Source organism: Mobula hypostoma, chromosome 12 (assembly GCF_963921235.1).
Source record: "Mobula hypostoma chromosome 12, sMobHyp1.1, whole genome shotgun sequence".
Taxonomy (NCBI): Eukaryota; Metazoa; Chordata; class Chondrichthyes; order Myliobatiformes; family Myliobatidae; genus Mobula; species Mobula hypostoma.
In genome coordinates, this window is record NC_086108.1 from 34996400 (window position 1) to 35013651 (window position 17252).

Here is a 17252-nt window from a genome sequence, read left to right on the forward strand (position 1 = left end):
CCAGACACTGCTGGCGCCTGTGGGATGGATGTAATCCGAAGGTGTGACGTTTGTATGTAGCTTCAAAAGAAAGCATTGTCTATACTTTGTAAATATGGATTGCCCTTTGTGCTTAGCAAATAAATATTGAGCCCCACACTGGGCCAGCAGACCTTTCCACCAAAAGCATCTCCATACGATGCCTGCTGTATCTTGTTTTGTCGCATAAAGAAGATGCTTTGTATCTAACAGTAACTCTCTCTCTGGTGATTTCATTCATGCAACAACAGTAGGGTCACCGATACTGAACAGGTCAAAGGGTAGAGGCCAGGCAGAGAGTGGCCCACTGGTCCACCAGCTTCGGGGGTTCAGCTCAGGACTGGTAAAACAAAATTGTTACAGAAATAGCAATGAAGAATCCTTCTACATCTGAGTGCCACGGTATCCGAGTCCCACTGGGACTTGCATGACTGGCAGTAGAGAAAACAGAGAAGATGCGATTGACACGATGAAGGAAGCCCTGAATGCCGCCAGGGATGGAGGACCTTTACTGCTGTCCGAAACACTAATGACATAATGGACAGTAAGTAAGTAATAACAACTGCGATCAAATGATATATCCTGTATATAGATCTTTCGATCACCATCATTATGTACTGTGTTGTATAATTTTGTAGGGGAGCCAAAATCTGATAAAAAGTTCTTAAATTTAACAGGCACAGTTGAATTGAATTGCATAACATTGATATATCTGACTGCAGTATTTTCCTCTTCTTTTCCATTATCTTTGAACCAGTTAACTGTAAGAGTTCAGTGAAATTTAGATTTGAAAATGATCCCTTTAGAGTTTTATCGAACTTGTTCAAAGCACTTCTTCAGCAGATTATTCTCTGAATCCAGGACAATCTTGTAAGGCTGCCAACTCTAAACACACCCTTTAGACGTTTAGGGCTCTACAATATGACGGCTAGAATACCTTTCTACACTTTCTAACCATCTGTGGAATTAGGAACAAACTGATACATTTAAAAAAAATGTTAGATGACTAAATATTTACAGAGAACAGTGCTCGCTCAGTGCCTCCGGAGTAGGAACATATGATGTCCTTTTTGTATCTGGATCGTGCAGCAACTGGATGCATCCGGCATTTTGCATTATTCCAGATTTCCGTGGATGAAAACCTATTGCCAGCTCGCGTTATTTGATCGGCACAAGCCTCGATCCGTTCAGGACAATTGGTACGGTATTTTGAGCCGGCCCGACCCCGCTCAGCCCAGTGACGAGTGACGAGCCCGATGAGGTCATGCGCTGGGCCGTTGACGTCGAACGCGCCAACTTTCAATGTTCGAAGACGCCGTGGCGGTTGGAGTAGGTAAGCGCGAGCTTGTTTTCGGGAGGTTTGCGACGGTCGTTGTCAACAAGAGTACGGCGCCAGTCGCTGTGTTTGGAGTAGCACTGTCTTTTTGTGTTTTCTTTTCTGTCATTGCCTTTGTTCTACCTCCACAGAAACCTTTAACGGTCTTTTATTTTGGTCTAAGGGAATGTGCAGACAATTGAATGTGACAGCTCGGGCCGTGCTGGTTATAGTTTCTCTCCCCTGGTGTTTTATTATTTTTTTTAACGCTACATTATAGTGAAATGTCAAAGTTGCGCCCCAATCGGCTTGTTAGAAATTGCTCTGTACACATAAAACGAAAAGCGGTCGAACTTGGCGACACATATGAAACTTGCCAGCAATTAGTTTTTCGTCCGCGCATGCTCTATTGGATGAGCGACCGGCCCTAAGGACACCGCCGCTATGTTTGCGCATGCTCGGCCTCCGTTTGGCGCTTGCTCAGTTAGTCAGGAGCCGGCTTTATAACTTTGGTCCTTTCAAAGTAGGATTGGCGAGAAACTCCGCTGCTTTATTGGAGTATACATTTTCAATGGACTCCTAAGATGCTGAGTTTTGATTATGTACGTGCAATGTATAAAGAAAGCATCTCCTTCTTAAGCCCATCCTCCGCCACCTCCAGTTTAAATTCCATGCGGAATATTTTGAAGGATCAAGAACCAAGAACGATATATTTAATATCTAAAATAATTTCCCAAAGTACATAACTCAATACGATAGAGGCGTTTCCAAGGCTCCTAAATATGCACATGAATGTACTGAGAATTTATTCTTTTGTTATAATTTTCTCAACGCTCTAGCAGCAGATTCCACATAGGTATAAATTTGGTCCTCAAGTTCCTTGTAAATATTTCCCTCTCATCTTAAACCTATGCATTCTACTGCTTGATTTCCCCAACCCTTGGGAAAATACTGAGTGCTTTCACCCTATCTGCACGGCTCATGATCTTATATACTTTTCGACAAGATCACCTCTAAGTCTCCTACACTCCAAGCAATAAAATCCTAGCCTCTTCAAACTCCCCCTATAATTGACTCCCTCAAATCCTGGCAACATCCTTACAAATCTGATCTGTCCTCTCCATTTTAATAATCACTTTCCTATAGTGGGGAAAGCTTAACTCAGTATTCCAAGTGTGACCCCGCTAGTGTCTTGTATAACTGTGCCATGACCTCCCAACTTTTATATTTAATGCCCTGACCAATGAAGATCAGTGTGGCAAAAGATTCTTCACTATTCTCTCTACCTGTGGTTCATTTCAGGGTATCATGTATTTGAGCTCAAGCTTTACACTTCCCAGGGCCCTACTATTCACCTGGCATTAATCTGAATGGTGTTATATTTGAATGCACACAATATATAGTCAAGACCATAAGATTTAGGAGCAGAATTAGGCGATTTGGCCCATTGAGTCTACGCCACGATTTCATCATGGCTGATCCATTTTTCCCCTCAGTCCCAAATTTCTGTCTTCTCCCCATATCCCTTATGTCCTTGAGTTTGAGTACAGAGAGGTAATTAGGAACCTGGTGGTATGGTGCGAAAACAATAACCTATCCCTCAACGTCAGCAAAATGAAGGAATTGGTTGTTGACTTCAGAAGGATTAGCAGACCGCATGACCCAATTTACATCTTTCTTGCGCAAGTGGAACAGGTCAAGAGCTTTAAGTTCCTCAGGGTCAATATCACAAATGACCTGACTTGGTCCAACCAAACAGAGTTCACTGCCAAGAAGGCCCACCAGTGCCTTTACTTCCTGAGAAAACTAAAGAAATTTGGCCTGTCCCCTAAAACCCTCACTAATTTTTATAGATGCACCGTAGAAAGTATTCTTCTAGGGTGCATCACAACCTGGAATGGAAGTTGTCCTGTCCAAGACCGAAAGAAGCTGCAGAAGATCGTGAATACGGTGCAGCACATCACACAAACCAATCTTCCGTCCGTGGACTCACTTTAAACCACATGCTGTCGGAGCAGTGCTGCCAGGATAATCAAGGACACGACCCACCCAGCCAACACACTTTTCGCCCCTCTTCCCTCCGGGAGAAGGCTCAGGAGCTTGAAGACCCGTACGGCCAGATTTGGGAACAGCTTCTTTCCAACTGTGATAAGACTGCTGAACGGATCCTGACCCGGATCTGGGCCGTACCCTCCACATATCCGGACCTGCCTCTTGGTTGTTTTGCACTACCTTACTTTCCATTTTTCTATTTTCTATTTATGATTTATAATTTAAATTTTTAATATTTACTATCGATTTGTAATCCAGGGAGCGGGAAGTGCAGAATCAAATATCGCTGTGAGGATTGTACGTTCTAGTATCAATTGTTTGACAATAAAGTATAAAGTCCTGACTATTAAAGAATTTATCAACCTTTGCCTTAAATATACTCAATGATTTGGCCTCCACAGCTGGCCGGCAACAGATTCACCACTCTTGGCTAAAGAAATTCCTCTTCATCTCTGTTCTGAAAGGACATCCCTCTATCCTGAGGTTGCGTGCTCCGGTCTTAGACTCCCCCAGCAAAGGAAGCATCCTTTCCACATCCACCTTATCGAGGCCTTTCAACATTTGATAGGTTTCAATTAGGTCACCCCTCATTCTTCTGAATTTCAGTGAGTAGAGGCCCAGAGCCATCAAATGCTCCATATGTGACAAGCCTTTCAATCCTGGAATCACTTTTTGTGAACCTCTTTTGAAGCCTCTTCAATGTCAGCACATCCTTTCTTGGCCCAAAACTGCTCATAATACTTGATATGAAGAAACTTTGAGATGGGGTGCAAGCCAATGTTCGACTCTGTTTCACTGTTTAAAGCGTCGAGGAAGACTGAGACATTGAGGCGAATGCAGAAGTGTCAGTGTCAACTGCCTGCATTTGATCGCTGCTGGAGAAGGAGTCTGAGCGATCTATGATGTGTGGTTTGCTGTGGCAGCCGGTAGGCCTTTTTGCTTTGTGTGGTGTTCCCCTCTTTCGATGAATATCGGTGATATCATATGATGGTATTGTGGTTCTGCGTTTACGGAATGGACTATTGCATTTATGGACAGTGGAACTTTTCAGACATAGTTTTTATTCATCACTTGTTACTCTGTTGTTTTCTGAGGGGAGGGTGTTCGGGGTTTGATATTTTAGAGTTTTGTGTGGTGGAGGTGTTGTTTTTAAGTGGTCAATATTTCTGTTCCGTTTAGGTGGGGGAGTGTTTTAATTATCGGGATGCTGCTCTTTTTTGAACGGGTCATGAGGGAGTGTTGGGTTTGATGTTTCTCTCTGAATGCCCTTCATGTTCTTTCTTTGTTTCGTGGCTATCAGGAGAAATACAGATTTCATTAAGTTTTACATGGATACAAGCATTGATAAATGAAAATTTGAACCTTTGAAATGAGGCCTCAGAGCTTTATAAAGTCTCAACATTATATCCTTGCTTTACATTTTAGTCCTCCCGAAATGCAATCCTCACCACTGACTTGACCTGCAAATTAACCTTTAGGGAATCCTGTACAAGAACTCCCAAGTCCCTTTGCAACTCAGATTTTTGAATTTTCTCACCATTTAGAAAATAGTCTACACTTTTTATTTCTTCTACCAAAGTGCATGACCATACTTTCTGACACTATTCATCTGCCACTTTTCCCTAATCTAAGTCCTCTGTAGCTTCTGTTTCCTCAGATCTATCTGCCCCACCACCTATCTTCATACCATCTGCAAACTTGGCGACAAAGCCACCAATTCTTTCATCCAAATCATTGACAAATAACAAAAACAAGTAGTCCCAACTCCAGCCTCTGTGAAATGCCACTTGTCACTGGCAGCCAACCAGAAAAGGCTCAGTTTATTTCTGCTCTGCCTGCTGCCAATCAGCCAAATATCTATCTATGCTAGTGTCTTTCCTGTCATACCATGGCAGCCTCCTGTGGCACCTTGTCAAAGGTCTTCTGAAAATCCAAGAACACATCTACTGATTCTCCTTTGTCCATCCTGCTTGTTATTTCTTCAAAGAATTCCAAGAATTCCCTTGAGGAAACCATGCTGACTACGGCCTATTTTATCAAGTGCCTTCAAGTACCTCGAAACTACATCCTTAATAGACTCCAATTTCTTCCCATCCACTGAGATCAGACTAACTGGTCTATAATTTCCTTTCTTCTATCTCTCTCCCTTCTTGAAGAGTGGAGTGACATTTGCAATTTTTCAGTCCTCTGGGACTATGCTAGAATCAATTGATTCTTGGAAGATCATTAATGTCTCCACAATTTCTTCAGCCACCTCTTTCAGAACCCTGGGATCTATGCCATCTGGTGCAGGTGGCTTACTTACCTTCGGACCTTTTGAATTGAATTGACTTTATTGCTTGCATCCTTCATGTACATGAGTAAAAATCTTTGCATTACATCTAAATGTGCAATTTATAGTAATTTATAATAGTATATACAACAGGATAGTCAATATAACATAGAAATACAGTTGTGTCAGCATGAATGAATCAGTCTGATGGCTTGGTAGAAGAAGCTGTCCCGGAGCCTGTTGGTCCTGGCTTTTATGTTGGGATACTGTTTCCCGGATGGTAGCAGCTGCAACAGTTTGTGCTTGGGGTGACTCGGATCCCCAATAATCCTTTGGGCCCTTTTTACACACCTGTCTTTGTAAATATCCTGAATAGTGGGAAGTTCACATCTACTGATGCGCTGGGCTGTCCACACCACTCTCTGCAGAGTTCTGCGATTGAGGGAAGTACCGTTCCCATACCAGGCAGTGATGTAGCCAGTCAGGATGCTCTCAATTGTGCCCTGACAGAATGATCTTAGGAATTGGGGGCCCACACCAAACTTCTTCGACCGTTGTGCCTTTTTCACCACACAGCTGGTATGTACAGATCATGTGAGATGCTCGGTGATGTTTATGCTGAGGAACTTAAAGCTGTTCACCCTTTCAACCCCAGATCCATTGATGGCAATAGGGGCTAGCCTGTCTCCATTCTGCCTGTAGTCCACAATCAGCTCCTTTGTTTTTGTGACATTTGAAGAGAGGTTGTTTTGACACCACTGTCAAGGTGATGACTTCTTCTCTGTGGCTGCCTCATTATTATTTGAGATTAGGCCAATCAGTGTAGTGTTGCCAGCAAATTTTAATTAGCAGATTGGAGCTGTGGGTGGTGACACAGTAATGGATATACATAAGGAGGGGGCATAGGCCCTGAGGGGCAGAGTTGAGGGGGCCCACTCTTACCACCTGCCAGCAATCTGACAGGAAGACCAGGATCCAGCTACACAAGGCAGGGTGAAGGCTGAGGTCTCTGAGCTTCTCGTTTAACCTGGAGGGAGTTATGTTGAATGCTCAACTGTAGTCCAAGAACGGTATTCTCACATAAGCATCCTTCTCCAGATATGTAAGGATGGTGTGTAGAGCTGCGGTTATTGCGTTATCTGTCGATTGGTTGTGTTGGTAGGTGAACTGTAGGGGATCCAGTGTGGGTGGTAGCATGCTGCAGATGTAGACCTTGACCAACCTCTCAAAGCATTTGCTTATTATTGAGGTGAATGCGACAGGACGCCAGTCATTCAGACATGTTACTTTGGTCTTTTTAGGTACCGGAACAATGGTGGTATTAGTTTCCCAAGAATCTTCTCCCTAGTAATGGCAATTTCACACACTTCTACCTCCTAACACTTTCGAACTTCCGGCATACTCCTAGTGTCTTCCACAGTGAAGACTGATGCAAAATTCTGATTCAGTTCATCCATTGTTTCTTTGTGCCCCATTACTACCTCAACAGCATCATTTTTACAGTGGTCTAATATTTTTCCCTCTGTTTTACACTATGAATCTGAAGAAATTTTTGGTATCCTCTTTAATATTATTGGCTAGCTTGCATTTATATTCTATTTTTCCTCCTTTATGACTTTTTGTTTTAAGTTTCCTTCGGTTTTTAAAAGCTTCCCGATCCTCTAACTTCCCACCAATTTTGTTCTATTATACTCTTTGGCTTTAATTTATTCTCTTTGGCTTTAATGTTGGCTGTGACTTCCTTTGTCAGCCACGGTTGTGTCATCCTGCATTTAGAATACCACTTTGGGATGTATATATCTTGGGCCTTCCAAATTGCTCTCAGAAATTCTAACCATTGCTGCTCTGCTATCATCCCTGCTAGTGTTCCTTTCCAATTAATTTTGGCCAGCTCCTCTTTCATGCCTCTGTAATTCCCTTTCTTACACTGATGCTGACACATCTGACTTCAGCTTCCTCTTCTCAAATTGCAGGATGAATTTGATTGTATTATGGTCTCTTCACTTGTTCCCTAAGTGTTCCTTAAGCTCTAATCAATTCTGGTTCATTGTACAGCATCCAGTCAGAATAGCTGATTCCCTAGTGGGCTCAACTACGAGCTGCTCTAAAAAGCTATCTCAGATGCATTTTAGAAATTCCCCTTGGGATCCTGTACCGACCTGATTTTCCCAATCAACCAGCATATTGAAATCCCTCATGACTATCATAACATTGCTCTTTTGACATGCATTTTCTATCTCCTATTGTAATTTATAGACCCCATCTTTACTACTGTTTGGGGATCTGATATAACTTCCAGCAGGATCCTTTTTTTTTAACCCCTGCAGGTCCTTAGCTCTATCCAGAAGCAATTCTAAACCTTCCGGTTCTATGTCACCTCTTTCTAATGATTTGGTAGATGATTTTATAACACAGTTAGATTGGCAGGTATGATATTGTGGGCATTACTGATTCGTGACTGAATGAAGATTATAGTTGGGAGCTCAACATCCAAGGATACACATACACACTCTATGGAAAGGACAGGTGGGTAGGCAGAGGGGTGGGGTGACCCTGTTAGGGGAAAAAAATGAAATCAAATCCCTAGAAAGAGGTGATCTACCAACGGAAGATATAGAATCCATGTGGGGTAGAGTTCAGAAACTGCAGGGGTAAGAAGACTGATATGGGAGTTGTACACAGGCCTCTGAACAGGAGCCAGAATGTGGGGTAGAAATTACGAAGGGTGGAAGAAAAAGCAATGTTATGATGGTCATGGGGAATTCAAATATGCAGATAAATTAGGGAAGTCAGGTTGGTTCTGGATCCCAAGACAGGGAATTTGTAGAATGCATATGAGATGACTTTTCTTGAGCATTGTGTGGGAACCACTAGGGGAAAGGCAATTCTGGATTGGGTGTTGTGTAATTAACCATATTTGATTAGGGACCCTATGGTAAAGGAACCCTTAGGAGGCTGTGACCATGATATGATAGCGTTCATCCTGCAGTTTGAGAAGGAGAAGCTGAAGTCGGATGTATCAATATGACAGTTGAGTAAAGGGAACTACAGGGACATGAGAGAGGAGGTGGGTAAAGTTGATTGAATGAAGACATGAGCAGGGATGTGGCAGAACAGCAGTGGCTGGAGTTTCTGGAAGTAATTCGGAAGGCATAAGATAAACGCATCCTAAAGATGAAGTACTCTAAACGGAAACCCTTTCTAGGGAAGGGGTGACCAGTATAAGAGGGGTGGGTTGCACCTGAATTGGAAGGGAACCGATTTCCTGGCTGGGAGCTTTGCTGATGTTACCCTATAGAGGTTAAGCTAGTTTTACTGGGGGCTAGGCACCAAAGCCCCAGGTCAGTAAGGGAAGGACTAGACCAAAGATAGATGTCAGGGGAAGCACTGAAGGGCAGAAGTGGTATGATGGGTTGGATAGTTTGAAGTATGTATATTTTAATGCTATGAGTATTCAAAGTAATGGTAATGAACTTAGAGCATAGAGCATTACATGGAACTATGATGTTGTAGCTATTACTGAAACTTGGTTGAGAGGGAGGCAGAAATTGGTCATTAATGTGCCATGTTTTTGAAGTTTTAGAAAAGAGAGAAGAAGGCCGTACCCTCCAAATATCCAGACCTGCCTCTCGGTTTTTTTGCACTACCTTACTTTCTATTTTCTATTTATGATTTATAATTTAAATTTCTAATATTTACTATCGATTTGTACTCTAGGGAGCGGGGATCGCTGCGATGATTGTACGTTCTAGTATCAATTGTTTGGCGACAATAAAGTAAAGATTGGGGGAGGGGAAGAGTTGTACTACTAATTGGGGACAATATCACAGCTGCACTCGGGAGACATAATGGAGGGGTCAGACACTGAGTCCATTTAGGTAGAACTCTGGATTAGCAAGGGTGCAATCACACTGATGGGATTGTACTACAGACCCACTTATAGCTTCCGGGACATTAAGGAATAGATGTGTAATTAGATTAAGGAAATGTTTTTAAAAAAAATAGGGCTGTTGGCGTGGGGAATTTCAACTTCCCCTAATATAAACTGGGACCTTTGTGTAAGGGTTTAGATGGGCAAAGTTTAAGTGTATCCAGAAAGGTTTCTTAAATCAATATATACACAGTGCAAAAACAGGGGCTGTGTTGGTTAATGAACTTGGCCAGGTGACTGATCTTTCAGTGAATGAAAAGTTAGGGAACAGTGACCACAACTCCTTAACTTTCAGGATATCTATAGATGAGGATAGGTATGGTTCTCGTAGGAGAGTTTTAAATTGGAGTAGGGCAAATTACAAGGGCATTAGGCAGGAACAAAGAAGCATTAATTGGGATCATCTCTCCGGCAAGTCCACATCAGATATGTGGGTGGTGTTTTAAGATCAAGCATAAAGTACAGGAAAAATATGTTCCTGTTATAAGGAAGGACAGGGATGGAAAGGATGTCGAGAGAGGTCAAGAAGAAGAAGCTTCAGAAGTTAATTTCAAACGTAACACATGAGTATCAGAAAGATAGAAAAGACCTAAATAAAGAATTGGGAGGGCCAGGAGAGGCCATGAAAAGTTCTTGGCTTAAGGTGAGTCCCAGGCATTCTATACATACATCAAGAGTAAAAGGGGTAGGACAACTTGAGGATGGGGGGGGGGGTGGAATCATTTGATTGGATGCAGAGAATAATGAGTACTTTGCTTCAGTATTTAAAAGGAAAAGGATATGGAGGACCAAGAGATCAGTGAAGTTTATAAATATGTTGGGATGTTTAGAGTTCAAAGAGTAGGAAGTGTTGCACCTCCCTAATGAGTACTAAGGTGGATAAGTACCCAGGGCCTGATGGGATTTACCCCAGGTTATTGAAGGAAGCAAGGGATGAGATTGCTGGGCCCCTGACTGTATCTTCTTGTCCTCTCTAGATACAGCTGAGATCCTGGAAGACTGGTGAGTAACTAATATTGTACCTCTACTTCAGAAGGGAACAAGGGAAGATCCTGGGAACTATAGAGCTGTGAGTTTCATCAGTTGTAGGGAAATTGCTGGATAACGTCCTTAGAGACAGGATATGATCATTTGGAAACCCACTGAGAGCCAGCATGACTTTGTGCGTGGCAGGTTATGCCTTACCAACTTGATTGTTTATTTTGACAAGGTGACAAAAGAGATTGATGGGGGTAGGGCAGGCATGTTGTTTACATGGATTTTGGTAAGGCGTTTGATGAAGTCACTGAGGCTAATCCGGAAGATTTAGATGTATGGGGTCTGCAGCGAATTGGCTATTTGGATTCAGAATATGATTGTGCATAGAAGACAGAGGGTAGTGGCTGAAGGGACTTATTTGATCTAGAGGTCTGCAATCAGTGGCGTTCTGCAGGGATCTGTGCTGGGATCTCTGCTGTTTGTGATGTATATAAATGACCTGGATGAAAATGTTGATGGGTGGGTTATTAAATTTGCCGATGATACCAAGATTGATGGAGTTGTGGATAGTGTAGACGACTGGCAAAGAATACAGCACCATATAGATCAGTTGCAGATATGGGCAGAGAAATGGCAGATGGAGTTTAATCCAGATAGATGTGAGGTTTGCACCTCAGTAGCTCAAATGCAAGGAGACATTACAATGTTAAGGGCAAGACCCTTAACAGTGTTGCTAAGCAGGGAGATCTTGGGATCCAAGTTCATAGCTCCTTGAAAGTGGCTACACGGGTTGATAAAGTGGTTAAGAAGGTTTATGCTTGCTTTTATTAGTCAAGGTGTTGATTTCAAAAGTCAGCAGGTTATGTTGCAACTTTATAAATCTTTGGTTAAGCCACATTTGGAGTATTGTGTACATATTTGGTCGCTCCGCTATAGGAAGGATGTTGAGGCTTTGGAGAAGGTGCAGGAAAAGTTTACCAGGATGCTGCCTGGTTTAGAGGACATGTGCTGTGATGAAAGACTGGATATATTTGGGTTGTTTTCACTGGAGTGCCAGAGGCTGAGGGGAGATCTGATAGAGGTTTACAAGATTGAGAAGCATAGAGAGTGGACGGAGTATCTGGTTCCTCAGGGTTGAAATGTCTAATACCAGAGGGCATGCACTGAAGGTGAGAGGTAAGGTAGTAGGTTGAAGAGGGATGTGAGGGGTAAGATTTTTTACTCATTCATGGATGCCAGGAATGCGCTGGTATGGTGGTAGAGGCTTTTATAAGATGTTTTCATAGGCACATTGACGTAAGGATGATGGAGGGATATGGACATGGTGTAGGTAGGAAAGATTAATGTTTGAGTGTTTTTGATTTGCTTATTAGCTGGTTCAGCACAACATTGTGAGCAGATTGTACTGTTCTATGGGAGGATGACACAACTGTGGCTGATGAGGGAAGTCAAAGACAGCATAAACTCAAAAGAAGGGGTCATATAATACAGGGAAGTTAAAGGATTGGGAGACATTTTAAACAATCAACAGAAGGCAATTAATAAAGCCATTGGAAAGAAAAGATGAAATGTGAACATAAGCTATCCAATAATATAAATCAGTATACCAAGTTTTTTTTCCAGATGTATAAAGAGTAAAAGTCAACCCATCATATGACGCTCAATGGAAAAACATTGAGGAGGGGATACTTCCCATCCCCATACAGGCAATTTTGGCTGATAACAACCTACAAAGTTACATAAATACTATTGATAACCCGTGGGTGAAATGGACTCTTAAAATATGGAAAGCTATTATAAAAGAATATAAACTAGAGAGAGACATTGCAATTCTTAAATGGTGTGCATGTGACTCTGATTTTAGACTGAATAAACTGGATGCTAGATTTAAGGTCTGGACAGCTAAAGGAGTAACAGCTATTTGCAATATAATGAAAGAAGGAACACTGTTCAGTTTTGAAATGCTCGAAGAGAAACACTTATTAGAAAAACAAGACTTTTACCAGTATTTACAGATGTGACGGTATGTTAATAGGATGGTTAAAAATGTAACCAAGGCAAGTACATGTCTGATACAGCTATTTAGAAAAGCATATAATTCAGACAACGGTAGTAGAATCATCTCAAGCATGTATAAGGGTTTGTCAAATCTTAAAACATATTCAACTTCATACAGTAAAACAAAATGGGAGAAGGAGGGAGGGATAATATATCTGAGGAAGACTGGACACTAATGTGGAGGTATCAATGGAAGTGTACCAGTTCACAGAAATGGAGGGAGTTCAGGTGAAAAACTTGATAAGATATTTTACTACATCCTCTCAGAAATCCCATTATGATAGTAACTCCCACTGTTTGCTGGAGAAATTGTGGAAATCAAAATGCAAACCATTATCATATTTTCTGGGAATGCCCTGTTATCAAAGACTATTGGAATGGGATACATGATGCCCTATAAGACATCTTTAAATGTGAAATACCTTTAGAGAGTAAGACCATATATTTTGGGTATATACTTCAAGAATGGTTGAAAAGAGATAAATATTTAATGAATGTACTGCTGGTGGCTGGTAAAAAGACCCTTACCAGGAAATGGATATCACAGGAGAGCCCAACTTTAAATGTATGGATGGAAATTACAATGGACATTTATAAAATGGAGAAGATAACAGCATCTGTTAATCATAAGTTGGAACAATTTTATTCATATTGGGAAAAATGGTTTAACTACATAACACCTCATAGGCCTGATTTTATTCTCACAAGTCAATGAATATGTTGTAAAAAAAAAGATCACTCCCTCCTCTGTACATAGTTTTCTTCTTTCAATTGTTCTTTCTTTCCTCTCTATGTGTATACCTCAGATAACTATTATGTGGAGATTTGACAAATATGATTATATGATATATATGTACAGTATCTGAAATATATCTTATGGAAATGTTTGAAATTCAATAAAAAATAAATTGCAAAAAAAAATAGAATAAAAATGAGGCGAGAGTGATATTGGATCATTGGAAAATGATACTGGAGATGTAGTAACGGGGGTGAAGAATTGGTGGATGAACTTTAAGTATTTTGCATTAGTCTTCACTGTGGAAGATGCTAGTGATATGCCTTAAGATTTCAAGAATTGCTGGATTTTGGAATGGTTATGGAGGATTGGAAAACTGCAAATGTCACTCTACTCTTTAAGAAGGGAAGGAGACAGAAGGAAGGAAACACTAGACCAGTTAACCTGACTTTAGTGGTTGGGAAGATGTCGGAGTCCATTATTAAGGATGAAGTTTCAGGGTACTTGGATGCACATGATAAAATAAGCACAAATCCGCATGGTTTCCTTAAGGGCGAATCATGCCTAACATAATTGTTGGAATTCTTTGAGGAAATGACAAGCAGGATAGACAAAGAAACATTTGTGGATGTGGTAAACTTGGATTTTCAGAAGGCTTTTGACAAAGTGCCACACATGAGGCTGTTTAAAAAGTTAAGAGCCCATGGTATTACAAGAAAGATACTAGTGTTGAAGGTTGGCTGTCTGGCATGAGGCAAAGAGGGAGCCTTTTCTGGTTGGCTGCCAGAGACTATTATTCTACAGTGGTCGATGACCACTTCTTTTCATGGTGTTTGTCAATGATTTGGATGACAGAATTGATGGAGTTGTGGACAAGTTTGCAGATGATATACAAGGTAGGTGGAAGGGCAGATAGTCTACAGAAGGACTTGGACAGATTGGTAGAATGGGAAAAGAAGTGATAGATGGAATATAGTGTAAGAAAGTGTATGGTCATACACTTTGGTAGAAGGAATAAAGGTGTAGAATATTTTTGAAACAGGAGAGGAATTCAAAATTCAGAGATGCAAAGGGATTTGGAAGTCCTCGTGCAGGATTCCCTACTGCTTAACTTGTAGGTTGAGTCAATGGTAAAGAAGACGCGCAATGTTACCATTCATTTTGAGAGAACTAGAATAGGATGTAATGGTGAGGCTTTATAAAGCATTGGTTGAATTGCACTTGGAGCATTGTGAGCTGTTTTGGGTGCCTTATCCAAGAAAAGGTGTGCTGGCGTTGGAGAGGGTCCAGAGGAAGTTCATGAAAATGTTTTTGGAAATGAGAGGGTTAATGTATGAGGTGCCTTTAATGGCTGTGGGCCTGCACTCACTGGAGTCTAGAAGAATGAGGGGAATCTCTATCCATCGAATGTTGAAAAGTCTAGATAGAGTTGTCATGCAGAAGATATTTCCTGTGTGACAGTCTAGCACCAGAGGGCATAGCCTCAGAATAGAGGGACATCCATTTAGCGATGAGGAGAAATTTCTTTAGCCAGAAATGAATCTATGGAATTCTTTGCCACAGACAGTTGTGGAGACCAAGTTTGGGTATGTTTAAAGCAGAGGTGATGAGTTCTTGATTAGTCAGGGCATCAAAGGTTACGGGGAGAAGACAGAATGGGATTGAGAGGGATAATAATACAGCCATGATGGAACTGACTCGATGGGCTGAATAGCCTAATTCTGCTCCTCTGTTTTATCGACTTTGGATTAAACTCTATTTTCCATTCTTCAGTCCACATACTCAGTTGAGTAAGGTTTCTGTAAATTTTGATAACTTTCTTTATTCTTCACTATACTACCCATTTTAGTGTCTTCTGCAAACCTACTAACTAAGCCTTGTACGTTGTTATTCAAACCATTGAAATGCATGACAAACAATGGTCCTAGCAGTGACCCCTGAAACGTACCATAAGTCAATGGCCTATCACCCTCTACTACCTGCTGTTAAGCCAATTGTGTATCCAATTAGTTAACTCTCCTTGGATTCCATGTCTTCTAACCATTCAGAGCAGTCTATCACTGGAATTTTATCAAAGCATACTACAAGGCTATGCCCCTTTCCCTGCATAAAGACGGAAGCTGAAGCATGAGAATTCAGTACAGAAAATTTTCAAGTATGGTCTGAGGAAATAAGTGAGCTGTGTGACTTCTTTGAATCGGTAGACTGGTCCATGATCAAAGACTCAACAGTCAGCCTGGATGAGTATGTCATCTTCATCATAGACTTTATCAAAATTGTGTTGAGGGCTGTATACCAAAGAGGGCCACCCGGATGTTCCCAAACCGGAAATCATGGATGAATGAGGAGATTCACTCCCTACTGAAGTTCAGGGCTGTAGCATTCAAATTGAGTGACTTAGATCTTTAGAAGGAATAAAAATATGACCTCTGTAAAGCTATTAGGAATGCCAAGAGATGTCTGAAATCAAGTTCCAGACCAGCCATCAGTTTTAGTGGTGCTTATGTGCTATAAAGGGCTTCAATATGAGGAGCATTGCAAACAACAATAGCGTATTCCATCCAGATGAGCTTAATGCTTTCTGTGCATGTTTTCCCCAGCCACCCCTGCCAGCCTCCATGCACCTAAGCGCTTAGTCACCACCTGATCAATTTGGAGAGCGAATCCACAGAAAGCATATGGCCTGGGTGATGTTGCTGGCTTTGTCCTTGAACTACATAGAATTTGAGGGTATTGAACATGATCATCTTGAATGTTACCTTTGGTCCCTACTAGACACTCGGCTCGCATCTGTGGCTCCAAGTAGCTGTGTGTAACAGCAGTCACACCTTGATGCACCACTTCGACAGGTGGGCTAAAATAAACCATGTAAGGGGAGCCGGGGACATGTGAGATGGGGACATGTCTGTCCTAGCATGCAAAGTTAGCTCTGGCAGACTGGACAGGTGAGATCTAGAGTGAGGTCCAATGGCCAGGGATGCTGTGTGGAGAGTAAATCATATGACGAGGCACAGAGCAGTCATAGTCATCCACTGCAACCAGCAAAGACCAAAGTTTTGGCATTTATTTGTCCCACTGGACCTGGATGTCAGAGGTAGAGAGTGGAAATGCCCCAGTGCGATGGCTTTAGCACTTTAAAAACTTTTCCCCCTCGATTTCTTGTCATCGTCAGATATTGAGGACAGCCACCAGTAGTATTGGTAGTGTTCTACTTTGTTCTGTATTTCATTTAAATACATAGTTTGTTACTCAGTTAAATGGTATTTGTCTTTTTATACCTTAATATTTCCATGAAACTGGCTGATTGGGAGAGCTGCTTAATTGAGCCAAAATGTACGGGTCCCAATGGGCCTCAATTAATTGGAATCCACTGTATTTACTTAAGGGTGCTTGGAAAATAGCATAAAATAGAAAATAAATCATTTACAACACTAAGGGACAAAAAGCTTCGGTGATGTAGCTTATGGTCACGTATATTGTTTGAAAATAACTTCAACGAAAAAGTAAGGGATTGTGTGAAGGGTAACACAAAAATCAAAATAACTTTAATCTTGTACACTGGGGACATCGATTAACAAGATTAGTTCAGATTCATTCTGAGTGCATTTAGGCTATATTCCCAGGAGAACTTGTTATGAAACCAACTTGGAAACAGATGAATGATTTTACTATGTAATTGATCCTTCCAAGAATACCACAACCTAGTGATAGTTAGGAGGCTTGCTTGCCTCACTCACCTGGAGATCTATGTTGGCTGGAGTCAGGGCCTTGTGCCTTGGCTCTTGGCAGGGTCACCCATGCCAAACAGGTCAAAGGGTAGAGGCCAGACCAAGTGGTCCACCAGACCTCCAAGTTTGGGGGTTCATCTTGGGTCTAACAACCCTGACTGCTC

The 17252-nt window shown here is 41.6% G+C and overlaps 1 protein-coding gene across 2 annotated transcripts in view; it reads left to right on the top strand.

Moving 5' to 3' along the window:
* The first annotated feature begins 1266 nt into the window (after nucleotides 1-1266).
* Nucleotides 1267-17252, top strand: part of nuf2 (UF2 component of NDC80 kinetochore complex) — a 79212-nt gene continuing 63226 nt past the window's right edge. The window contains exons 1-2 of one of the 2 annotated variants that reach the window (XM_063064912.1): nucleotides 1322-1351; nucleotides 10566-10590. Coding sequence is in view for 1 of the 2 variants with exons in the window: in XM_063064911.1 (XP_062920981.1) it covers nucleotides 1321-1351 (31 nt within the window). In the remaining variant the exon portion in view is untranslated. Of the gene's footprint in view, nucleotides 1352-10565; nucleotides 10591-17252 lie in introns of both variants that reach the window. The other variant, XM_063064911.1, reaches the window with a different exon arrangement.